The 26582-nt window shown below is 38.7% G+C and overlaps 1 protein-coding gene and 1 long non-coding RNA gene across 8 annotated transcripts in view; one reads left to right on the top strand and one right to left on the bottom strand.

Annotated features, from left to right (window-relative positions):
* PFKP (phosphofructokinase, platelet) overlaps positions 1–20121 on the bottom strand; it is a 46861-nt gene extending 26740 nt beyond the window's left edge. For 3 of the 7 annotated variants that reach the window (XM_055710391.1, XM_055710393.1, XM_055710394.1), the window contains exons 1-5: positions 19996–20121; positions 19634–19838; positions 10848–10921; positions 4038–4115; positions 1536–1725 (exon numbers count right to left, since the gene is read on the bottom strand). In XM_055710391.1, coding sequence (XP_055566366.1) covers positions 1536–1725; positions 4038–4115; positions 10848–10921; positions 19634–19718 — 427 coding nt within the window. In that variant the 5' untranslated portion in view covers positions 19719–19838; positions 19996–20121. Of the gene's footprint in view, positions 1–1535; positions 1726–4037; positions 4116–10847; positions 10922–19633 lie in introns of all 7 variants that reach the window. The other 4 variants (XM_055710390.1, XM_055710395.1, XR_008732265.1 and 1 more) reach the window with 3 other exon arrangements.
* A 5553-nt stretch (positions 20122–25674) lies between these two features.
* The window catches only part of LOC114016679 (uncharacterized), a 31393-nt gene continuing 30485 nt past the window's right edge, over positions 25675–26582 (top strand). Inside the window, exon 1 of the long non-coding RNA XR_003561296.2 lies at positions 25675–26208. This is a non-coding gene — a long non-coding RNA (uncharacterized LOC114016679). The remainder of the gene's footprint in view (positions 26209–26582) is intronic.

Here is a 26582-nt window from a genome sequence, read left to right as displayed (position 1 = left end):
AAAATAAGAAAATGAGGGCAGTAGTAAATACAAGTTCTTGTATCTGAGGAAGGTAACCAATGGAGTTCTACAGGGATCTGTGCTGTTCAACTTACTCAGCTATAACCTAGAAAAGGGAATGAGCAGTAAGGTGCCAAAGTTACTGATCAAACTGAATTATTTGGGTTCTAAAGGTATGGAGTGTCTGAGAAGAAATGAAGACGACTAGCAAGACACAGTGAGTAGTAAAGTATCAGATGGAATTCATTGTAGATAAATGTAAACCAATATATGTGAAAAATGTACCCTAATACCACAAACAAAATAATGCTATTTTCAGCATAATAACACAATAATGCTGTTTTCATTAATAAATCAGCTTCAATGCTCAATAGCAGTCAAAAAATAAAAATCAAAATATTAGAAAATATTAGGAAAAGAATAGAGAACAAAACAAAGATCATTATACTACTGTGTAGATCCATGGTTTGCCCTCATCTTGAATACTGGGTGCAGTTGTGGTCCTCCCCACCTCAGAAAGGACATGGTAGAACTGGAAAAGGTTCAGAGAAGGGCAACAAAGATGGTCAAAGGTATAGAACTTACATATAAGGAACAACTAAGCAAACTAGGACTCTTCCATCTAGAAAAAGAGATGATGAAGGGAAAATAAGACAGCTGTAAAATCTCAAGTGGCATGCAGAGAGGAAGCAGGACTGATCATTCACTGTTCTAACATAAAAATTACAGGACATCAAATGATACTAGAAGCCAGCAGGATCAAAACAAACAGAAGTTTCTTCACAATCCTCATCATTCGGTGAAGCTGTAGAACTCCTTGCTACACAATGTTTTCAGGAAAAATCTGTATGCTTTCAAGGAGACTGTATGCATTAATGGAAGAGAAAGTCAGTTAAGGACTGCTAACAGCGTCTGGTTCAGGAAATCCTGAAGACAGAAATGGATGGAACCTATCAGAGTATTTATATATATGAATAACATATAGCAGCAACACAGCATTATTTATGCTTATTCTGTTCTTTAACACTTCCCTATACATTTTTTCAGATGCTATCAAAGACAGCTACTGGGCTGGATGCACTTTTAGCAACAGCCACTTAATGTTGTGATTGTGATCTTAAACAAATAGTGATACACAGGGCAGGAAAGCATCTTAATTTGATAACAAACAAGTGTGTAACTTGTTGCAGGAAAGGAATTACCATCTCAGCTTTGATATAAGGGCAAAAGGCTTTCCAAGCAGAAAGTTCCAAGTTCAGACCCTGAAAGTACTTCATAACGGGGAGAAAAAAAAGCCACACGGAATGTTACCCAGTAACTTATTTGGCCTTTTTTGAAGCTTTATGGTATGTAAGAGAGGATGTACAGAAAAAAAATATTACTTTATGAAGAACGATGTAATTTCTGAGAATGTATGCATTTTACTTTTGAACTTAAGAAATATCCTGTGGATATAGTTTGCATGTGTATAATTAGGGTACATAACTACCCTGGCAATTGGACTAGAAGTCTAGAAGGTCTAAATGCAAACTTACCTTTCTGCGCCAGTTCTTCTAGAAGTCCGCTCCATTCTTCACGGAACAGATTTGCACCGGTTAAGCTACCATCTCCGCCAATCACACAAAGATTAGTGATTCCTCTTTGAACCAAGTTGTAGGCTGCCTGCAGGCGGCCCTCACGGGTACGAAAAGATTTGCAGCGTGCACTACCAATAACTGTACCTCCCTAGAAAAAGGAAGTATAACAGTCTTAATTTATAATCCAGTATTTTAGTGACTTTTTAAAGATGGATTAATGGCAAATGGGTATTTTGTAGCATAACCTCCATCTTTAATTTTACAGCAAGTAATAAAAAGCAAAGAATTATCAAACCTATGGGAAATTACGTTCTCAAGAGCAGATAGACACACCAGGGAAAAAACACTGAAAAATGACTGATAAAAGAGTTACTCTTGAAGGAAAATGAAGGAAAATTCAATAAATTATCTAATTGTTACTTATATGTGATGACAATAGTAAAAGTGATACAATACTAAGTAGTTAAGTATTTTAATGAATTTGCTTCAAAGCATGACATTTTTTCCCCTAATATCAAGAAACAGAAACAATAACAGGAAAGATGTATCCCTAAAGCTCAAAATTAGCATTTATTGTCATTCCACAGAATTATGGAAAGAACTGCATCCAAATTTAGTGCCTTATAGATCAGACTAATGCTAAATTTTCTCTTATTAATTATTGAATGTATTAATATGATTTAAAGAACTTTCTCCAAAAATGAAAGTTACTATTTTCAAAAAAGACTGAAGCACCCTGTCACTGAGGATGGCTAGGCATCTTGCTGAAAAGAAGTTATTTACACATCTTCTATGTTTATGTTGTTCAGTCACTCAAGAAAAGTCTGATTTTGATCTTATTTATTGTCACAGTAAAAAGGAAAATTAATCAAGACTGCAAAAATATTTTTTCCTGCAAACATATCTGCAGATGATTACCTCACTTTTGCACAAACATTTTCTTTAACTTACAATAAATCAGTCAGGCCAATCTAAATTTGAGCTTCAAATCTATAGAGGCTGTACTGATATGATCTGCCCTGTCAATAGGTGTTGCAGTTCTCAAGCCAGTCCTAGGCACTATTTTGCCATTTACATGGCAATACACAACAGCTGCTAGTGGAAGAAAAAACAACAAAAAAGAAAGTGGAATAAAATCAGTTCAGCTTTCAGATAAAAAAAGCGTACACAGGGAGATTTCTAAAAATAACAATCAGGACTAAAAAATGTATCTAAACTAGATATTCTCATATTTTAAAAAGCATAGTTCTAAGTGGAACACAGTCTATGTATTTGAATCAAAATACTACAACTTGTTTTGATTAAACAGAAATAAATCTTGGGCTGAAAAATCTTTTATCAAAACAACTAGACACATTCTTTAAGATGTACCCTCAGCTTCATTGTTGGTCTGTTGAATTCCTAGCAATCAAGCTCAGAAAGGTGTTGCTCTTATAGTATGTACGCTATATACATGTATAGGATGCCTACATCCTGCTCCTGCCTATGCCCTTGTGTGGCTTGGCTATGACACCTCAATTTTCTCTTAATCATAAATTGCATCTGGATGATGCTTTTAGTCATATGGTTTAGTTTTAGGTAGCCCTGTGAGGAGCAGAGAGTTGGGCTCCATGATCCTTATGGGTCACTTCCAACTCAAGTTATTCTATCATTCTGTGATTACAGATTCTATGATAGATGGGGAGGGTTAAAAAAACCAACCAAAAACCTAAATATATGTGGACAAAATATCTCACAGTACTCCCAAGTATTTGTTTGCTTTTTAAAAAAAATAATCTATTTTTCTCTCTGCTGTTTTATGTTTATTATATTAGCTCTACAGAAAGCTCCAAAGAAAACCAAGCTTCACCTGGAGGTAGTTTTCAGAGAGCTTGGTGCTTGCCAAGTAAGTCCTCTGTGCCAAACATAGCATCTGCTCTGGAAGAGGTAACATTACCATGCTCAGGAAAAGCGTAAGGAGATCCAAATGGCCTCCTTGCAGAATGTTGTAATATAAAATACAAAGTCACTGGAATTATCTGAGCTCTGGAGAATTGTACTATAATTACACCCACTACTATAAGTCTAAATCCACTTACACAGAAAGCCAACACGATTTTGTAAGAAAACACACGCCTTACAAAACACAGTTGTTCCATATTTTGGCCCTGTGATGTCTTTTTTATTAAATATAGGCTTGTCAATATGGTCTTAGGAGGCTGATGACATGTGATGCTGACAGTCTAGGATAAAGGTTTCCAGGATTATTTCTGTGCACCAAATACAAAATCACACAAAGATCTTTAGAAAGAGTCAAACATCCACACTGTAGAAACCAAGCTCTGCTAAAAGTGGTACGTACAGGTCACTCAGTCATCACTGAATTTGAATCCATAATTGCAGTGGTTGCCTGGATGTAGAATTTTGCTTCCCTGTTTAAAGAGAGAGGGTTTGGGTGCCACCCCACCCCTTAATACTTACCACTTGTAGGATACTTGAAACACTTTCCCATGAAACTTCTACAATATTATCACCTCCATCAACCATTCCCTGGTAACCCTGAAAGATAAAAAGTATTTCAGAAGTCTGATTTGAAAAATTTTGTAACATTTCCACTGCAATAATACCCACCTTGCATATTTTAATACAACTTTAAGTAATTAAAAACACTAAATAAAATATTAGTCAATTTACATGCAATAATATTGAAACAGGTTTCACATTAGGGGGAAAAAAAGCCAAATCCTCTTCCTAAATGCTCAATTCCAAAGACAACCTTAAGAGAAAGTAATACTTTACAAAGATTACACAGATTATAAACTGGAATGGCAATTTATTTCTCCTTTCTTAGGAATAAATATTCATTTATGTTTTAAAAACTACAAAGATGGAAAAACTTTGAAAAGTATTATAAAATGTGCTTCCTAAAAACACAACCTCAGCTTGAGGTCATGATCTTAGAAAAAAAATCCACCTTTCTAACACTTCGTACACTTTCTCCCCCAAGGTAGGTAATAAGCAAAGAAAATAAAGTGCAACAACCAAAATCTTTTAATAAATGAAGAAGAAATCAGGTCACACAATCTTTATTCTTCTCTGAAGGCAGTTACACAATAAATAGATGAAAGGAATTTAGTAGAAAAATATAGTTTTAGTGATGCATTTAAGAAATCCTTAATAGCTTAACTCACATGGTCATCAGAAACCAATGCACGTTGTAATATGGAAAGAACTATACTTAGCTGAAAGAAGGAAAACTATCCAGTGAGCAGCTGAAGGGTTTTGTTATGCCTGGCTTTAACAACTCTCTGCATAAATACCAGCAGAAAGATAGTGACAAATACAGGTTCTTTTCCATTAGGCGATATTGTAAACACTGATTTTAAAAAAGAAAATACATCAAAGTTCTAACCTGGAAAAACCTAACCAATACAGACACCAGAATAAAACCGGAGTTAACATTCAAGTTATTGACATTTATTTAAATCCAAAAGGGGAAAAAAAACCAAACAACCCACGCTAGGTTAAAGAAAACAGAAAACCACTGAACAAAATTAAACATGACAATGTTTATGCCTCCATTTTTAGATTATGTGTGCATATGGAAAAGCATGCTGAGGAATTAACCTTCCTTCTGTATGCAGTTCTTGCAAGACTGTACATCCTTAGTTTTATGGTTCTCAATAATAAATCAAGTGGAACTAGAAATAGAAGGGAGTTTAGTAGACAGCAAAACTGATATCATAAATTGGAGACATTTACTTCAGCGTCATCCAGAATATATGTAGATTTTATCCAGTAAGCCATAACTCACAAATCAACTAAACAAACTTCAAAAGCCATATATATTATATAAATACCATATCATACTTGGAGTCCCTCACTAGCATGATAGGATAAAAATATAAAGATAACTGGGACTCAGCAGAAGTACAAGTTACTCAAATTAAGTTTTCTAGGATTCTATTACAGATTCCAAGGAGAAAGCGTAGAAGTTTCTGCTCAGCGAGACTTGACAAATGAATTTACATATAAGATGATCAAGTAATCCTAAAGAGCTAGATGGAAAGTAAGCTGTCTCTAATTTCTGTCATTCAGTAATCCTTTCAATATTTTGTACGCTCTCCAGATAACTTCGATACATGTCCAATGTATACACATACACTCTTGCATACTAATGTATACACATGATGGCTCAAAGCTAAGACATTGTTTACAATTTCTCCAAAATTAGAACAAGTTGGAAAAGAAATAATGCTTAATCTACATGACAACTTTAAAAGAAGAAAAAAAATAATCTTTCTCAGATAAAGAAACATTCCAGTGGATCCAACTGAGCTTGATGAAGGGTAATAAATTAATAAGTTCACTTATCACAGGTTTGCTGGTTTTATTTCTTTAAAGCAAAGAATCCAGTGTTCCTTATATCACTCAGTAATAGATTGTAAGCTTCTCCTATCTGTGCTCCTTTTGGCAATTACAATAACAGAAAGATTCATACATAGGCAACAAATTCTGAAAGAATATTGTGATGTTGCATCCTAACCCAGTTTGTAACACTGACTTGTAACACTGTAACCTGCACTACAAGCTGACAAAACACAGTTCACATATTTGCTCCAATCATCCACCTTCCATTTTCACTTGAGAGGAAAAATAAAGAAAGGGCATTCCAAAAAGTAGTATGTACAGTAAATATATAAACCATTATATACATACAGTGAGACTCATGGATGAAAATTCCCCATTCATATTTCTTAACAAATCTAAAACACTGGGGAAAGCAAAGGGATGAATTACTACTTGAAATTATCTATAAAATTTGAAATACCTTATAGCTAGGCTAAGGATGAGCTATGACCAACTCCTGCACCATGCATCTTTAAAATCAAATGAACTCATCCATTCTGGTCAGGAGTCCACATCAGTTTTACTTTCCCTGAGTAGACCAGCAAGAACAGGGGCTGTATTAACAATTCCTCCCACTACAGGGTAAGGACAGGGAGCTTTTGGAACAGGCCCGATTCATTTTAACTGTCACATGAGTGTTTCCTAATGCAGTTCTGCTTGCCAAGTTCTGTATGTAAGCTAGCTCTGCACAATATAGCTCAAAATCCCACACTGTTCCTCCATACTATTAAGAGACACAAAAGCCATAGAACTAAAACATCTTTGTAGAAAAGCTATAGGGAGAAAAACATTGATTACTTATAACTGAAGTATTAATAATGACCCATTTATCATTTTAGATATTTAAACACTGATGCTAACTTGGGGACTGGGCAATCCATTTAAAGGTGGAATTTAACTTGAAATGTTTTATCAAATAGTTCAATACTGTTACAATTGTCTGGTTACTGAAAGTTAATGGCAGATGTGAATACAGACCTTAATAAAACGGGGGTGGGAAAATGTCAATTTACATTAAAAAAAAATCATATTTAAGATTCTAAAAAAAGCAGTTTAGGTACTCAGATACTAAAACTATGGGGCAAGAATGGAAAAAAGTAAACTGTCAAAAACACAGCAAGCACTACTTGTGAAGATCAACCCCATTTTATGCTTATTTCTTCCTCTACCAAAATCTGAGTATTCGAAGATGTACAATAAGAAATCTCCATGGGTCATATGTTCACAGGGTACATAAACACTGTAACTCCTGGAGAGTGCCAGACTGCAAACCTTGCTTCTAGTCTTAACTCTGAAAACAGAACCTTTGAAAAAGAACAAGCCATTCTCTGATATGTTACATGCGAGACATTTGGGGCTTTAACAGTGATTTAATTACTGAGCTTTTTTTAGCTCTTGCTCGACAATGTAAAATACTAGCGTCACTGAGTGCACAAACCACCACATAAAAGACACGAAGTTTTCCTCACAGAAATCCATGACTGCCATACCATTGCATTTCCAATGCTGGCCTCTTGAGAAAAAGACTCTTAACCAAGATGAAGAATCTAAAAGTTCCATAGCTTAGTAGTATGAGCACGCATCCACTGGGAACTATGTGCTTCAACCCTGGAAAAAGGGCAGGTTATTTGTATAAATATTTAAGACCTCAGTTTCTAAAATGAATTGCCATAAATGAGAGGCATTACTTTTTCTTCTCATTATAAATTAAAAAAAAAAACCAAAAGGAAAAAAGAAAAAAAAAACCACCTTAAATAATTTCTGATTAGTGAAAAAATTTAAACTAGCCTCCTAGAGCAGCCTGGTACTTCTACATGTACTTCCATCTCCCAGATTTTACAGTGTGAGTGAAATAAGTCCACAGGTATTCAAACTTTAATTCCGACTGTGGTAGATTTGAGGAATGATGTGATGTTAGTTAATGAGGATGAATAAACACTGTTCATATACTGAAAATAAATACTAAAAGATGTTAACATGAACAAAACATGAAACTAAGGCAACTGTATAGAGTAAGCATTGTTTCCACAAATTAATAGCAAAAATCTCAAATGTGCTAATTTCAATAAGATACACATTTTTTAATTTTACAGCTATAAAATTAGGTTTATATATATACACTATAAATTCTACAATATTGTCTGTAAATATATATGAATATGAATAATTTACTAATTATAGTTTTAGATAAAAACTACTGTATAATTTTTTCACAAGTTGTTTTTATTTTCCCTGTTTGGGAATCAAAATATGTCTGAATATATTGCTCATGAATTCCAGTATCTATTTCTTTCTTTGGGCTTTGGTAAACCCAACTTAAAAAAGGTTAGAAAATTACTTATATCTTGTTCATTGCCAATTTTTGTTTACTTTTCTTGGTAATCTCTCATCGCAAAATAAAGCAAAATGGAGCTAGAAAACAAAAGGGAAATAATGTTACTGTTTTACTTAGAATACAGGGCTAGTTTTGGCCACAATGTAGAAGACAGATGGTTTTACAGTCTTTTAACAGTGAAAAAAAAGTTCTTATGACAGAGAAAATTGCAGGAGAAAAAAAGCCTACAACTACAGCAAATTAGGCTTGAAAAGGCTGAGACTTTGACTCTGCTTTTGGCTCCAAGTAAGAAAACATTCTTCACCTTTCAGATGTTGACACTTCAGGCTTTTTCCTCACTTTTCAGAGCAGCTTCAGTACACATAACCCTTTACCTTGATGTATGTGTGTCTAGTTGAAATGCCTATTCAAAACATAGGCTAAAAATATACTATTGTCATTGCTTAACACACTGAAGTATGTATTTGATAAACTGTAATTTAGAAGGACCTTATTAAAAGTATTAAATATAACAACTTCGGGTATATACAAAAATATATCTCTGTATGCGTCATGCAAAGGCTTATAATAGGGATCATCAGTGACAAATCTTACCCCAGGATTTTTACTTTTCACTACACTTGTCACCTGCATCTGTTTCCTATTTCAAAGTGCTGAAATTAAATAGTTGTTCCATTTCAAAGTTTGCAACAGTTTCTCTGAAGTACTTAGATGTATTGTGAAAGAAAACTGACTTCATATGTTAATTGAAACAGCCAGAGAGAAAAAGGCTTAGCATTCAGTACTTCCTGAAACACAGAACTGAATGGACCACTCTAGAAGCAAAGATCTCTTTCAGAGCTATTACCCATACTCACAGTGAAACGTGCATTTTTCTCCTAGACTGCTCTGTTACAATGAAGGTAGTATGAAAATATATAATGGAAACTCAAACATTGACCTGATTCTTACAATCAATTTTCATTCAGAAATGTTTGTGACTTCACATTTGCAAGCTCCAGCAATTAACAGAGACACATAATAACATAAAATGGTGCAATTTTGCTAAGTTCAGAAAAACAGAAATATCCAAATTTCTCTGGAAACTTATCACTGAATATACTCTGTGATATAAAACAGTTTTTAAAGGGTGACAAAAGTAAACATACTGTAAGAGGAACTACAGCTATGGTAATTATTAAGTTAAACATAATTTAAAAAAAAATAAAATAAAATCCAAGTTATGGCCTTTAAAGACAGCCAAAGATCCCTCCTTATTTCCACAAAAGTTATCTGACCCATTTCAGCAAGCCTGCAAAACAGCTGAACACTGAAGGAATTCTAGAGTTTGGCCATGTAATTAGCACACACTAAGTATTCAGAGCTACTTGCTGTAGCACTGTAGTACAAAAGAATTTTGGAGCACAGTGCTCTGCTTATTTGCATTTCAATATACTTCACAACTCTTCAGTAAATGAACTATAGGAATAAGCTGAAAGAAAATGGATAAGTAACTACCTTTTAAAGATAAATTGTATATTTTGCATGTGCAAAACTTAAAGCAAAGTTCTTTCCTACAACTGCCATGAATTATAGTACTCTGTATTTTATACTAAACATTAAAATTACATTTTGCTAGGAATATTGCCTCCAAAATTTTACCCCATATCAAATGTGTTTATTACAATTTGTAATCACTTCAGACTTCTAAGGAGTTGTACAGGAATTCCAGAGTGAACAGAATGACTTCTTACTAAATATATTTAGTGTATTGTTTAATGTGCAAATTTTATAAAAACTGAATGTCCTTCATGTGGAAGTCTAACTATAACTTAGTCTTCCTGTAAGACATACACATATAGTATTATTTTAGCATTTCCATTAAACTTGTCCCATCATTTTTTCATATCAAGTAATTGTTACAGAAGTTAATCTTCATGCACATGCAGTCTCAAGTTTCAATCACAAAATTCTGATGTCTGGACATGCTACTGATGGCACAGGTTTTTTGGTGGGATCTTTTTGTTTGTTGGCTGGAGTTTTTTCAGTTACTACCTACAAACCAGGGAAGACAGCACCAGCCTGCCAGTGCTCTGGGTCAAAACCAAGTTGTGCAATCTGTGAAACGCGGGTGATGGCACATCCTTAATATGCTAGGAAAATGGACTGAGGAAAAGTCAAAGGGTTAAGAACTAGTAGTTTAACTAGGTTTGGGAAGGTATTTCTACAGTGCTATATTTGGGGCCAAACATCTAACAATACACAAATACACAGCTGACTGCTGGGTGCACAACCACCTGCAGTTCTCCAAGTGTTTTCAAGCTTCTGGTGGCACATCAAGAATTGCAGGTAATAAATCTGCATTTCTAAATCAAACATCTTTAGTGCATACCTCTTGAAAAGTACTTTCCATAGAAATAAAAAATATGTAATAAAATGTTGACACAACGCAAGGGAATGACATCTACAACATTTTCTAATTTATACTATTCACTTTTCATGATGTTTCAAGAAAAACTCAAGTATAGTCAGAAGACAAACACAGAACAAATAAAACAAAAACTAACCTCATAAACAAAATACACTTTGGCTTTTACATAGATTCCCATGCGTACTACTGCGCGCACAGCAGCATTCATACCTAGGAAGAAAAAGCAAAATCACATTGTTACAGGTTATCCAGTATTTTTTGTATACTATAAATTTTCAGTCTTTAAATAAAAGGAAACATTAATTCATTCCTAAATCAGCATCTATTAAAACAGAAATTTGCTTAATGACAGTGCAATCAGCCCATGTACATGAAGAGTGCAGAACTATTTGCTTTGTTGCAATAATTATGTGGATACCAGCATGAGTATCAATCAGAGATTAAATTGCTGCTGATTGTAAAACATCATTGTAAAATAACAGCTACTAAATCAGAAACAGGAAGTAAATTTATTTCACAATAATGATCAGTTTTCTAAATGAAATGCAAAACACTCAGCCAGTTAAAATTCAGCTTCTTCAAAGGAGAAGTTTTATTGTAACATTTTTTTTTTCCTGAGCTTTCTGAAGTAACACACGTGTTTATACAGTATTTTGTGGGGAACACTGCCAAAGCTGACATGGACAGGTGCCCACTTAACGAAGAGAGCAGTAGCAGTAAACTAACACAAGACATGCTGCATAGACTCATTTGACAGAAAAATGCCTAAATGCCACTTTGCTTCCTGGAACTGCGAGCTCAAACTGGAATTCCCTGCTCACAGACATCTGACAAATCACATTACGTATACGTATAAGTAAAATCTTCCATTTAACTCCAGTGGTCAAACACTTAACCTCCTGAGCAATGGTTTAAGTTCCACTAGTCTCCCTACGTGATCAAATGGATTTGTTATAACCCATCCCCTTCAGATACTCTATTACCCTAATCATTATTCAGGAAGTTCCCCAAAGTAATAAACTAATTGCTTCCATACCACTTAAACAGACTCAAGAGATTATGCGAAGCATGAGAACATAAGTAGTTAGGCTACATTGAAAGAAATAGTCTCAGCACATCAGATGAAAAGCAATGCCAGAAATGTGATGAACCAAAACATTGGGCCCCAATTCTCCAATTCTGTTGCACTTAGTATCACAACAGTAAAGTAGGTCACCTCCATGTTTGACATAGGTGTTAAGTGTTCACCTATGTGGAGATACAAAAAGTTGTTAACTAGAATATATAAACCCACAACACAGTAAGTCATAAAGATCTATTCCTACAAAATCTATCATTACTGGGAAAAAACCAAACCCTGGGCTATAATAGAAAGGCTTACCTGTCTAAATAAAGAATGAGTCTGAGGTTTTCTCAAAAATTTATTACTTAGGAACATAACAAAGTCCCTGAAGTTGCCCAATGAAAAACAAAAAAACCTGTTTGCCAAAATCAAAAGTTGCTATGCTGTCTGTATAGATGTCACTTAGCCTTAAGATTAAAATAATGAGTAACAGTGTTTTCACATCAATTCTGTATTAGGAAATAACAGCAAGAATTCTCTCAACCAGAGTCAGCCTTGTGGCAGACCTGGAAAAAGTTCTCAAATGCCAAGACAGCTAAAAGCACAGCTTTAGACGATGAACTGGATGATGCCAAAGAAAAGCAGAGAATCTGATGTGACAGGCTGTACTGAAAAGAAAGCTAGCATGCAGAGTTGCAGATTAAAACAGATCTACTACACAGAGCAAAGTTATCTCCTCAGTGAAGCAGTTTCACAACAAAATGAACACTCTCACACCCACACGATGTCCCCTAGAAAGCGGGGACAAAGACCTCTATTTAAGTTTTTAAAACTGACAGTTCTTCACAGCACTGCCATTTTCCTCAAACAGGGAAGCACAAGCTACTCCTTTCATCAAAGTCCACAGCTTGTTTCTATTAACGCACAACATTTGTGGGAGGTTTTTTTTGTTGTCATTGGAGTTTTTTGGTAGTTTGCGGGTTTTTTCCTTTTTTTGGGGGGGTGGGTGGGTGGGGTGTTGTAGCTTTTTGTTTGTGTAGAGGTTTTTTTAGAGGTAAGAAAAATTTTTTATGTTATCCATTTGGCTGCAGGGTTCTAGAATAACGGCTAAAAGGTTTGTTTTCTGAATGGAAAAAGTTCATCCTCACGGTATGAGGACTACTCAGGACTCTTAAAAGGACAACTGCCCTTTTAAGAACCCTCTGTTCTTGAGGTTCAGCTTTGTCACCTCTCCCATTTGGCACCTGAGAAGAAACACTAAGACTGTTTCAGATATCTATGTCCAGTTATAGACTCTGGTGTCTCATTCAGCAGTAGCCTCTGTATTGCAAGTATCCAATTAGAATAAAGAAAAAGCATCTGTGGTCCAAACAGGCTAAAGCAGAACACTTTTGTTGGGTGGGGGGTGGGGTGGGAAATAATTAACAAAATAGGAAGACATTAAACAGACATTCATGTGTCTACCGAAGTTACATACTTCTCTTATCTGTTTCTTGCTCACATTTCTGCTTTATTGGTCATGTATCCCCCCTTTTACCTTTAGCATGCACCTCTCAAGTGCATTTGAAAAGGTAGTTACTCTGTTCTCACCACAAATTCTCTAGATCCTCCATACCTTTGTTATGTATAAATTAGCCTACAAATATTGACTCAGCCTAGTGTTCATATTTCTTCTAAAAACAGAGTAAAACATAAGCATTTATTTCTCAAAATGACAATTCCATTCTTTCCACGTGAATATATTTGTAATATAGCCACACACTTTCTTAATGAATATTTTCCAGTTTCCATGAAAAACTGGTAGAATTCATAATTTCCCTGCTGCAAAAAAGGGCAAAAGCCCAGGAAAAAAACCCATAAATTACAGACAGAAAAATCTTCTCAGTACCACCACCACTGTAACTTTACAAGTTTATGCAACATGTATCTTAATATTAGTTGACAATGTGTATCTTATCTCCTTACAGAAAAAAAAGGTCTTGCGTGTCTACTGGCAAGCTCCTAAAGAAGTGGCTTACATTTCAGAAAGGAAGGGGACTGAAGGACGTTATAATTTGATAACTACTAAATACATTAAGTCATTGAAGCTTTAGACTTCTACATGTTGGCTATCTAAATCAGAATACAGTGCTTGCAGCGATTCAAGTAGGTAAATACAGAGAATTTCATTAAGTCTCCACAGAACTTGTCTAACAAAATGTTGCTGTATTTGATTATTTGTGGAGTCTTACAACAGTATTTGTGAATTACCATAGTAACTATGAAATGTAATTATATGCTTATTACTGAAAAAAAAGAGATTTACTGGGTTAACCATGGACTTAGTCCCAAATAATAACCATAGCCTGATAAACATATAGGATTACAATAGCAGCTTCAAAAGAAAGTCACAAGTAAAACCAGTATTTTTATATAACATAAGAATTAGTTAAAACCTTTCTGAATTACCACTTGCATTAAAGCCTTCAACAGAGGAAATGATTTATTTTGTTCTTTTGGACTCAGCAAATATTAAGTAAACTGTAACTACTTGCACAGTTTTCCATAATGTCTGAATTAATTTAAGAGTTGATAATTTACTGTCTTTCTTGATATTATCTATTCAATTGTCTTTGAAAGCAAGAGTTTTCATAGCGGGGTTATAAACCGTATCGCAGAAATCTTTGAATTATTTTAAAAGCACTCCCTTCCCCCAGAAGGGTATTCCTTTCCTGTGACTACATCTTGTTCCACATCCAATAGGCACCACTACACTATTTTGTGTTTAAGCCAAGTTTTCCTCACTTTAATCAGCTACACAGGCCTTTAAATAAATAACGGTAATACTAACCATATAAAAGAAAAATCAGAACTATGTATCTTGGACAAGCATCAAGAAACACTTAAGTACCACCAATTTTAAAGATAAACGTTGGCTTTAATGCACACTTAATGACTTAACACATATGTTTAAGTGCTACCCTGAATAAAGATCCACACTTAAAAGGCTATATGGCAAAACACACAAACTAAAGAAAATGTACAAACATTACCAAAACAGAAAGACTTTATGCAAGCATGTAAATGGATGTATCAGTAATTATGTAAAAAGCCTATAATCATCAAAGGGAAAGAGTCAAATACAAGAACTGAAGAAATCATTAAGAAAACAATTTGGGTTTGTTCCATTTACTTTTAATTACATAACAGATTTTGTTGCATATTATCACAGTAATAATTCTAGATACCTGAAAAAACACTGTACAATTTTTCCTAACAGTAACACCATATTAGATCAGAGCATTCTAGTGCACAAATATATACAATAGCAAAACAACTAGACGACATACAAGTCTCCTTCAAAATTTTAAAAAAAAAATAAAATCTTAAGAGACTAGTTTCAAACATAGAATCCACTAGTTACGGAAGCAGTTCCTGCAAGACAGTAAGTGTACTGAAATAGTTAAACACATCTGTTAAGTATATTCCTTAGTTTACATTAAATTGTATTTATAGTATCATATACATGGACACATATATACATATTCTATACACATATTTATACACGCACAATTATTTGCTGGAAAAGGTGCGTTTTTAGGGGTAGGACTCAAAAATCCCTTGTGACTATCTTCCCATTACTTAAATGTTAACAAACTGTAATTTTGATGACATAAAAAGAGTATGTGCTGTTATGAGGGGGGGGGGGTGTTCACTTTTTTTTGTTTGTATGTTTTTATATTTTATTTGTTCAGTGGCAAAATTTCTTTTTCCATGATACGCTACCAGGACAAGATCAATATATCTGCACTTGTCTTGTGATGTCCCTCTGAAGCCTGTAACACCTCAAAAGTAGATATACGTAGATCTTTGCCTCCAGTCATGCTTGTGGCATTCCAAAACTCTGGAATCCAAGAGGCCACAGAGTTATTTTCAGCTGTTTTAAGCTCAGTAGGTGCTGAAGGAGTGGAGGGTTTTTTTAGTTGAGTGGTGAGATTTCTTCTTCCAGTTTAAGTTACCAGGACAAGAGCAGTACATCTACACTGCTATATTAAATATACCTTGAAATGTTGGGAAGCCTGTAGTGCTTCAGACGTAGAGATATGTAGTAGATCTTTACTTCAGCAGTCACAGTCTATGATATTCCAGACCATTACCATGCAATCTGTAAGTCCCTTACTTAATGCTGTCTTCCACAACACTAAATCTTTCAAGTTTATCTCAGCTAATATGGTCACATTCAAAGGCAATAATCTTGAGCCAGTGAACCGGAACCCGACAGCAGCTCAAAGTAGCCACTAACACATCATTCCCCGGTAGCACACAATTGTCTTCTGTCAGAAGCTTTCAGATGACATTGTTCCTGCTGCTAAGCCATACCTATCACGGTCCCACACAATCAGCAGTCTGATTGGAGGTTGTAGGAACTAAGAGACCTACAGCAGCCAAAATTGTCTGTGGCAGCCACTGGAAATCCACATAAAATACAACCAGTGTACTTCATGACCTGAAGGAGACCATGGCCAGACAATCCCACAAAGTGAAGACAGAAGTGTGACTTAAAACCCATTTATTATCCCACCTTTTTGAGCTTGCAACCACTACAATTTAGAAATAGTCCAGAAACTGACCTAATACATAAACCTTGGGAATCAATTGCCAAAATAAAACTTCCTTTGCCCCTCAACTCACTTGTTATTATGGTGGAAAGTACTTGTTTTAATTCACAATTTAACAGCTGGCTACCTGAAATGATTAAATGCCAAGTTTACAGTGTACAAAAATATTTTTCCTTGTGAAATAAATCCCTGATAAATTCTTTAACACCACCAAAGAATATACCTATGTTTAAAACACGGTGAGCAAATCATAATAGTTCCAGTATGACATATATACATTCTAATATTCCACAGGTAGTAAAAAGGAAAACCAAAAAACCTTGCAAAGAAATACCACAAATGTAGGGAAGTAATTTAAAACTTAACATGTCTTACAAATAGAAAGGCTTGTGTAATTTACATAATGCTACTTATAGATTATTAAGGTGTACAATAACAGTAAAGGCAGTAACTTCTATTTGAAGATAATTTGAAGTATATTTTATTCTAGGCTAAGATTTACAGCCCAGTCTAAATCAAGGCACCTATTGATATGAAGATGATGTGTTTACTACAACATTAACGGGTGCTCCTTCCACTCAACTCTGTGTTTCGTTTGCATTACAGATATTCTGAAGAGTTTTAGTGTCTAACAAATTAAAACACACACACAAACAAACCCCAAAACAGGAGAGTGGAACTTTTTTTTTTTATACTAGTACTTTTTTTGTCTACTTCAGAGTTAGTTTTTCCTCACCTACAGATTACTTGAACATTCATTTTCAAATAGCTCTGCAGCAATAGCTGCATATTTCCCTCTACTTATACTTCACCTCTCTCACACATTTGCCCTACAGAGGGCAAATGACCTTGACAGAGCATGACTCATTCTGGCCCTTGTCTAACTCCTAACTTCGCATGCCAGCAGGTTTGAGGTTGCATACTTTACACAGCTATACTGTGACCAATACAGTAAGGGTTATGAACCTCAACTGTGTTGTGGGATTGAGTTGAAACAATCAAGTTCTAAAGCCTTTTGGTTTGGGGTTTATTTTTTTCCCCTTATTCTTCTAAGTTAGGGCAATAAAGCTGCCTACAGAACAACTTGGAAGTAATTCAATTCACTTTGGTCTTTGTGACGACCTCACCCCTCAGACAGCAACTTTCACAGGCTGTTACTGTTTATCCGTCCAGGAAAATATGCTTCAGTGGCAACCTGCCAGATAATAAAGCCTAGATGTTACGCATGGATTCTGCAGGTCCTTTAAATGCTTTAATTCACATAGTGGCAAGTGCAGATTAATACTTTACAAAAAGAGATACATCTGCTGTTGCATTATATAATCTCCAGCCACGCGGAAGCAAGTAGCAGGGCTCAGCCTCTTGCTGAACTCGCTCCTGCTGCTTGAGGCAATGCCCTGTCACACTTTAAAGCTAAAATGGCGATTTGGCGACCAGACCACTAAGACAGAGATGCCTTCACTCGCCGTCCTTTGTAGAATCATTTAGCAGTGGGATTGACGGCACTGAGTGCAAACTGTTGATGAAACTTAAACAAGTGCAACCCCACTAAGGGGCAACAGAAAAGCCATTAAGGGCATCGATTTGCGTTTTCTCCGAAATGGCAAACATTTCCCTCTCCGATTGGTACCAAATCCCTTCCTTCCACGCCTGATTAGAGATTCAGATAATCCCAGGTAAACCCGGGGGCTCCCCGTTATTCCTGCGGGCAGAGGGAGGGAAGATGCTTCTCCCAGCCCAGATGACGCAAAGAGGCGGAATCTGCAGCGACTCGCAACGGATCACGTACACACCGGCGGCGGGGAGGGAGCGCGGAGACGCTGGTCCATGTAGGCTACCACCTCATGGACGCGCCGGGAAGGCGAGGGGAGGAGCGGCGCTGCCGGCGCCCGCTCCCGCCCCGGGGAAGCGGACAGCACGGTGCGGGTGCGGGCTCGTCCCTCCGCGCCCCCGCGTAACAAGGTAGGGAAAGTGGTCATTAAACTGCCCAGCCCGCGCAAAAAGGAGAGGCTTCCCCGCACCACCCCCACCCCACCCCCATCCTCTTCACAAATGCGAGTAAGTGCCGTTTCTTTAAGTGAAAGTACTTTCTAGACACTGCCGGCCAAAAAAAAAATAAATTAAAAATTCGCAATTTAAGGGGAAGGAGCTAAAAGCAATCACCACTAAACAACCCTCCTGGCAAAAGTTCTCTCAAATAGCACAGAGCGTTGCACATCTTAATTAACTGAAATTTCAAACTCTTAATATATATAATCTATACGGTAGGAAATGGGAAGCGAAAGCGTAGGAAAACATGAGTTGATGACTAAGTACATTGCGATCGAGCCTCTCTTCTTTCCCTTCCCTCTTAATGTCTGTAAGTCTTTTGTTCACCCTGTCCTGTAGCTACGTCTCCCTCTACACTTCAGAGACTTAAGGAGGTGAAACACGTTTCCAGCACACTCCTACGGGGCTCTAGAGAGTAAACTACCAGCTGAGCGTTCGAAATCATGGCTAGGAACACGAAAGTGCTCCCGGTGCCAAAATGAAGTGAAAAGCAGATGAGGCGAGGGCTGGCAGAGCCCCAGCAGCGCAGCCAGCCTCCCACCCGCCGTGCGAGGCAGCACGACCTCCTCCCCCGCTCACATCAGCCATCCGCGCTCCCTCGTGGCTCTCCTCTCCCCACCATCTCCCGAGGGGTGAGGACATGGTGGTGGTGAAAGTTACTGGAGCGTTTCTACCCTCTTCCCGGCCCAGGCAGGCTCAGAGGAAACGTGATGAGAAAGGGAGGGAGGAAGCATGAAGATACGCTTGCAGCTCAGGCGCCCAGGCCGCGTAAAAATGATTTATTTTCCAAATCATCTCAGTAAGCGAGACAGCTCGAAGGCCAGCGCGCAAAGAGGAACCCCAGAACCCCCACAATCTCGTGTGCCCCGCTCCCAGACCCCGCGCTCTCCTCACCGCCGCCCATGTGCCCCTGCCGGCGCGGCTTCCCGCCACCGCCCCACGGGCGGCCCGTGCTCCCACCCCTGCCCGCGGGGCTGCGGCACCCACCGGCTCCTGCCCAGCCTCCCGCATGGGCGCCCGGCCTGCCTGGAAGGCCCTTCGCGCTCCTGCCTCCCTCATACCGTCCCCCGGAGGCTGCTCGCCCTCCCTCTCCGCTGCCCCCATTCCCCACCGCGCCCGCAGTTCCCCGCCCCACATTCTGCCTCTCTTTCCCGCTCGGCTCCTTCCCCTCGTCCTCCCCCCGCTCCCGGTGTGAACGGCGTGAGCAGCTACCTTGGGCATCGCCGCCGCTGGTCAGCACCCCGATGGCCTTCCCGGTGCCCGAGAGGTTCTCGAAGAACTTCGGCTGGTGATCCATGGCGCTGCGGGGGCGGCACCGGCGAACGAGACGGAGCGAGGTCGCTGAGGGGAGCCCCTAGCCGCGGGGGTCTGCCCTGCTATCCGGGGCGCACACTCCGCTGGATGAAGTATGTGGCCTCTGCGAAAAAAAAGAACCCGAGAAAAAAACGGTGTAGGTGTGTATCTACAGACAGGTAGACTGCTATAGAAAAAAATGAGGGGAGGGGGCGGCTGTGTGAAAAAGTCCGGGAGCAAAACAAAAAAGTGAGGGGAGAGCGGAGAGATGCAGCTCTCACATCGCAGCCACCCGCCTCTTCCCCCGCCGTGCCCGCGGCCGCTTCCTCTCCCCGCGCCCGCTGACAGCCCTGCGCGGCGCGGCCCGGCCCCGCCCTCCTACGCCCCTTCAGGCGGACGGGCGGCCCGGGGAGCCAATGAGAGAGCGAGCTGCCGCGGGAGCGGCGGGCGGTGTGGTTGCGCTGGGGGTGAGCTGGCAGGTGGGGGCCGGCGGGAGCAGGCGGGCGGCGGGGGCGGGGCCCCAGGTGGGGGTGGGAGGCCCCGCCGCGCCCTTCCCCCGGCGGCGCCTGAGGTGGGGGCGATGCGGGAAAGATGGCTGGCGGCTCGGCGGCGCGGCCGCGGAGGGGGCGGGCTTGACTAACTCATCGTCTCCACCGTAGAGACGGAGTAACGCCGCGTGTGGAGCCGCGGGAGCGGGTTCCCCGGGCGGCCTTTTCTGCGGGAGCTCTGCGGCGGCCAGAGCCGTGCTGGCGCTGCCCCCGGGCTCCCCCGCAGTGGGGCTGTGCTCTCCGGGCTGAGCCCAGTCGGCCGCGCCGTGTAGCCCGGCGGCAGGCCTGGCGGGCGGGGGCTGGAGTGGAAATGTGCCGCCGGCGTGTGGGCTGCGCGCTGCCGGGCGGCCTGGCCGGCCCGTTGGCGCTGCCCTGCAGCCCGGCCGCCCCGCAGCAGCCCGCGGGGAGCGCGGCTCCCGCCGTGCCGCCGTGCCTGCGGCGTGAGGCAGGAGCCCCTTGTGCCGGCTTCGTGTGGCGGGGTCGGGTCCGCGGCCGCCTTGTCAGGCAGGGAAACCCAAAGGCCTGGAGCTCCCTTCGTTCTCCTTTTGCCTCTCATCCCTTCTCGGGTACGCCTTGCTGCTGTGGCATCTCTAAGCCATGGCAGCCGTTCAGGTGCCAGCAAGGAAGGGAAGTTCCTTCCTGTAAGTGTTTACAGCTTAGAGACAAGGGTCGAGTCTAAGGGAGCAACAAAGATAAAGCAGTTGGGAGAAATTACTCTAGGTAGGAATCCCAGTCTTTGCCTTTTTTGTTCTCCAAAAATATGATTTTGCTTGGGGAGTGCTTAGTATTGGCAGAGAAGCACTCACTTGAACTCACTGCATTGTAACACAACACTGGAATACAACAGAATAATTGTTGATCACAGCAATGAGTGTAGTCACAGAAACAACTTCAACCCCCGATTTTGTTAGTTTAAGCAAATAAAGCTCTATTATCCCATATACAGTTCTTCACGGTACTTAGCATAAGTATTTGCAGGGTCGAGGGCTAAGTTACTTGCCCAAAATTACAAAGCAAGTCAGGGAGTCAGGAACAGCAGCAAAATGCTGACTCAAGTTTTACATTTTAATTGCTGTAGTAATTATTGCTTTTATTCAACATCTTCATCACATCTTAGTCTTGCCTCACACTGTACAAAGACATGCTCATCGTGTCAACTTGCACAGAGACACACGCAGAAGTACAGTCATTTGAATAGTTCAGTCAAAATTACTCATAGATAAATGTTTGAAGAAACCATACCTGCAAATAGATACCTACACCAAGTAAGCGGGCAGCTGATGTTTGCAAATTTACTCAGAGGCTAAAATGAGCGTGTGAATTGAAAACTGAAAAGACACATTGCCAAATAGTTTACATACCATCAACTATAGTGATTTTACAGAAAATGTAATGGTATTCTTTCTTGAATGTGAAGAGAGCTCAGAGTCACAGATTATAAAGGTGAGCTTTTGTTACAGAAATATGTAAACCCCCATAAAGTCATGCTCTCTTCAAAGGGTTGTGGTGTGAATTAGAATCACATTAGTTTTCTGGAGAGTAGCTCTGCAAAAGCTAAATTAAGCTATTTCAGTGATGCGGGGCTTGATCCAAAGCCTGTAAAATCAGTAGGAAGGTCTTTGGCTAATATAAACTATTATGACTATTTTAAGATCATGGACCAATGATAGTTTGTCATCAGAGTGACACTTTGAGGAAGCATTCGTCGGTTCTGCTTGGTTTGGTACAGTTACTTAGGCTTATTGTGTTTTGTTCACTGTAACTTAAGTATTCACCCTTTGGAAGTAGTCTTGCCCCTCTTGTTTCCAAATACAGCCTTGATGCTAAGGAGCTATTATTTTTTGAAGGTATTTTTTTTTCTCTAGTTGCCTTATGGTACGTAATGAACTTATAAGTGACATATTTTTTTCACCCTTGTGTAACCAGGAAGCTCCCTATGATTTCACTGTTTTCATCATTTAATACAGTTACTCATTGTTCTTCAGCAGAGCTCTCAGGAAAGAATTGTATTTTGTCGGTGTCAAGTTATTAAAGTAGAGGTGGGAGGAGAGGAAAGGATGTGGAACTGTTTGTTCCTGAAGCTGTCTTGATATACTTAAATATCTTAACAGCAGTACAATTGCCTGTAATCTTAAAAGGAGTGACTTCTTGGCTTGTGTTGAAGATTGTTGGGGGAAACAGTCTTGTTTAACCTTGTGGAATATAGTTGCAATGCACCTAGGTGCAGGTGCATAAATCATACTGACACTAAGAGAATAGGCTCTTTTGAGATATGCAAACTGATAATAAAGAAACTGCATATCTGAATGAAACCTCAGCAGGTTATTTGCATGCTACATTAGGCACTCTAATTGTCCTCTTACTGTAATACTAAATAGAGTCAGTTTACATGGGATAGGGAGAGGACAGGTGGGTTTTGACTATTCCCTGATAGTGACCATTGCAGATGCTCTGCTGCATCCTCTTCCCATTGCCTGTTTGTTGCCAGTGCCATCTAGATCAAGCCTATATGTCCATCTTGAAGTCTTTTTACTACCTAAGAAATCCTGATTGACCCTTTCAAAATACTTTGGATTGCTACCCATCTCATCTTACTGTGGCAGTATCTTTACACATGCTACCTTTGAACTATAAAACGGTTCATATCATGCATGTAACATCACAGAAGCATCCAGTTCTTCATTTGGCAAAACATCTTCCATTGAAATTAAGTTAAACTAGGAGAAACAAGTCATGTCGAAAGAGAACGAGATGATTGCATGAGTAACAGAGCTGAATGAATGGATTTCCAGCCAGCTGGAACTATTTTCTACAGCTAGACCTTTCTTTCATATGTGGGTTCTCTGGCATCTAGTGGTACGTGAGCCCACACTTCAAGTTTGTCTGAGGTGCTTATAGGAGCTGTCTCTTCTGCCCAGCTGTTGTTTTTTCATGAGACTTATGAATCATAAAGAAAGTTAACTTTTGCATATTCAACTTGTTAATATTATTTTAAAATGGGCAGAGAACAGAGAACGAGATGGAAGGTTTTAAACAAATTCCAGCATTTTTAAACAAAACAGCCTACTCATAGGATGCACAGATTAGCATGGAAAGAAGGAAAGAAGTCATCAAAATATAATTTCTGGGCAGATGGTTTCTTGAAAAGGACTGACTGCTTTCTTCTGTTAATACTACAATATTCACTGGCCCTACATGTTGCATATAAACCCTTGTACTAGTCACTTTCCTATTTATTTTCACCCTTCAATTGTGTCATTCTAACAGTATAAATTCTGTAGTACAGGGGCTGGATTCTATGGGGGTTCTTTCCTTTCTTGCATAATGACAGTCCTGGTGACTAATATGAAAAAGGCTTTCTTTATGCTAGAAATATAAGGTGTAAATGAGAGGAAATCCAGAACTAGTGTGAGACAAGAAGTATAGGAAAATCTCCAAGAGATTTGGAGGACTTGCTGTTAGAGTTGGGTGAGGGAGGAAGAGATATGAAGGCAAGGGAAAGATAACATGGATTTCAGAAGGGGATGTGACTGTATCCAGAATAGTTAAATCTTTTAATAAATATTCAGACAAGATTTTACCATGTATTTTTCTTGTGTTCATCTCTCATTGGTACTGATTTTGTTAGAGAACAGCAATTAACATAGCCTCAGAGATAGACTCTGGCCAATATAGACATTATGGAAAAAGTGATCAAATTATTAATGTTACTTCCCAGTGGCCATATAAAATGCATCAAAATAATTCTCACTCTAAACATGGATAATGTCCTGAGTCACTGTAATATCGGCTTTTAAAAAAGAGAGAGTCGTATCAGTGGCCTATGGATATGCCAGTTTTACACAGGGACAAAAATACTTAAGTCATGTACTGTAGCAATTGTAAGACATTTACAATGCCCAGGTTGGCACAAGAAGTGGAAGAGGGAAAAAATGCCAACTGTAAAGGATGTTTCATTATTTTCAATGAGGGATGATAATGTAAAATGTCACCATATTCATAATGAAAGAAAATCACATGCTGACCATCAACTAGAACTTTTTCTTGGGTGTTAAATGGCTGTTGCTTCAAATTTGCTGTCCCCGACGCTTCAATTGAGAGTTTAGGTACAAATCTAAGGCATTGATTAAATTCCCACTAAAATGAAATGACAAGACCTTTTAATGGTACTTGAATCAGGCCTTGTATAAAAGAAAAGCACAAAGCTAATCCCTATGTTTACTTGACTCTATCTGTTCTTTATTTTAAAAAAAAGACAATGATTGAGCAGTATTTTTCTATAAGTTATTTCCTCCACAATGATTTTATCTCAGGAGGTAAATGTAAAACATAATAAAGCAGTAGCAGATTACTTCCTAGCCAAAATATTTTGAATGGGAATGTTATATAACTTCAAAACCAAGGAGTATTGTTCAGCTCATGCCAGCTTTGAAGCTTCCAGGTTTTTTTGGAAAATGTTCTATAAATGGTTATATGGAAAATGTGTCAGTGTGGTCTTTAGGCTTGATAGTTATTTCTTTCCTGGTAAATTCATGTATCTTTTCTTATATGACACTCACTAAAATTTCTAGTTTGTGCTCAGCAGGTTCATTATGTGACATTGTTTTTTCCTTCCTTCTGCTACCAGCCGCTAAATTCACTGTTCAATGCCACCATCAAACAAGTATTATTAACATGCTATCTATTTCTAGTTTATCTAACTTTCAGACTTTGATTCTTGAAAAAAACAAGGTCTAAGCCCCTAAAAATGCATCTCTCTGGGGTTTGACATGACCTGGAGTCCACTTCTTAATTTAGAAGTCTGTTTTTCTTGTTGTATTGGGTAGGAAAATTCATGACTGAGCTAAGCACCACCCAAAAATATTGCAGAGCAAAGAGGATTTGTGCTATTGTGAAAGATATGTTGTGTCAGATATACTAGGTTTGGAATAATTGAACCATGCTAGTCATACATGTATCATAATTGCTCAGAGGGTTAAAAAAACTCCAAAACAGAAAAAACTGCCTAAGACACTTCATTAAAAGGAAAACTTGTGCTAATTAAGCGATTAATGAATCATACAATTGACTAAGTTATTTCTCCTGGTTTGGGGGGTGAAGAATACATAATCCTTTCTTTCTCACCCAGAAGTCTTCCACAGTGAGCCATCATTTGGCACCACAGGATAATTTGTAAGCTTGCCATACTATGAGCCACAAAAGGTACACGTCTGGTTGGGAAATGAGTAGGGCCATGCGTGTATGTTCATATTCCATGTTAAAAGGATGCAGACTAATTATGGTATTCTCAGAATGTGGTCCTTCTGCAGCTTTCTCTTAAGTACTGCAAATGATCTTGAGGAGAAATCTTACTATTTATGTGATGTGAATTATGTTTACCTTAATACTCAATATAAAAATATGAACAATAACCTTAGAATATTGTCTAGAACACAGAACTTCTTTCTTATAGATGAGTGCCCTAACTACTGAGTTATTGGATGTTATTATCCTTTGTACAGTACTTCTGGATGGGTGAATCCTTGTGACAGCTTCAGCAGTAGTGTTGGTGTGTCCTCGTCCAGAAAAATGTCCTCCTGACCAATGGGGCAGATTGTCGAGGAGGACGTCAGTGTGTTTGGGCAGAACTGATCTCAGGAGCATCACTTTCTGCTCATATGCTGCAGTCGTTAGGCTATGTTATATGAGAGATGAGCAATGTAAATTTTACATGAAAGTCACTTCTACTGAAAAGTGGGTGATATTAAGGAGTTCTCTGAAGATCTGTTATATTCCTCAGCAGAGTTTGGTTGGAATAATGCTTAGTCAGTTGTTCCCCAATAGGCATGAATAGAGGACACATCAACTAAGTGCTTATGTGGATTGGGGCCAAATGGACAATTTGGCCTGAAGCTGTCTCTGATTTCTTCCCTCAGCAGAATTGATGGAAATAACTGCAAGGGAGAGGTAAAGAAGAATTTATATTATTTGTGTAACTTGGGATTGCTTAAGGAAAGAGTAATCTCTTCCCCTATTTTATGGCCTTGGGAAACATTTTATGTGGAAAAGAGAAACAACCAAAAACCCACAGAAATAACTCTCTACTTAAAATTACGTACCCTTAACTATACTTCAAGAAATGATACCTTGAGTAATGATCTAATCTAATCTAATTCAATTGGTTTGGTAAGTGTAACTTCATTTCTAAATGTAAGCTCTGATGTTCTAACAACATCACAATGGTTGTTCCCTTCCACAAAGACTTGGAATTTTATAATGTGGAATTAACGTGGCAGTATAGTTAAGGTAATATAAATGTAGTTAGACAGTTACTGATATGG

The sequence above is a fragment of the Falco cherrug genome, chromosome 4 (genome assembly GCF_023634085.1).
Source record: "Falco cherrug isolate bFalChe1 chromosome 4, bFalChe1.pri, whole genome shotgun sequence".
In the NCBI taxonomy this organism is placed as follows: domain Eukaryota; kingdom Metazoa; phylum Chordata; class Aves; order Falconiformes; family Falconidae; genus Falco; species Falco cherrug.
Note: the sequence above shows the minus strand (reverse complement) of the source record. Positions and strands in the feature narration are given on the sequence as shown.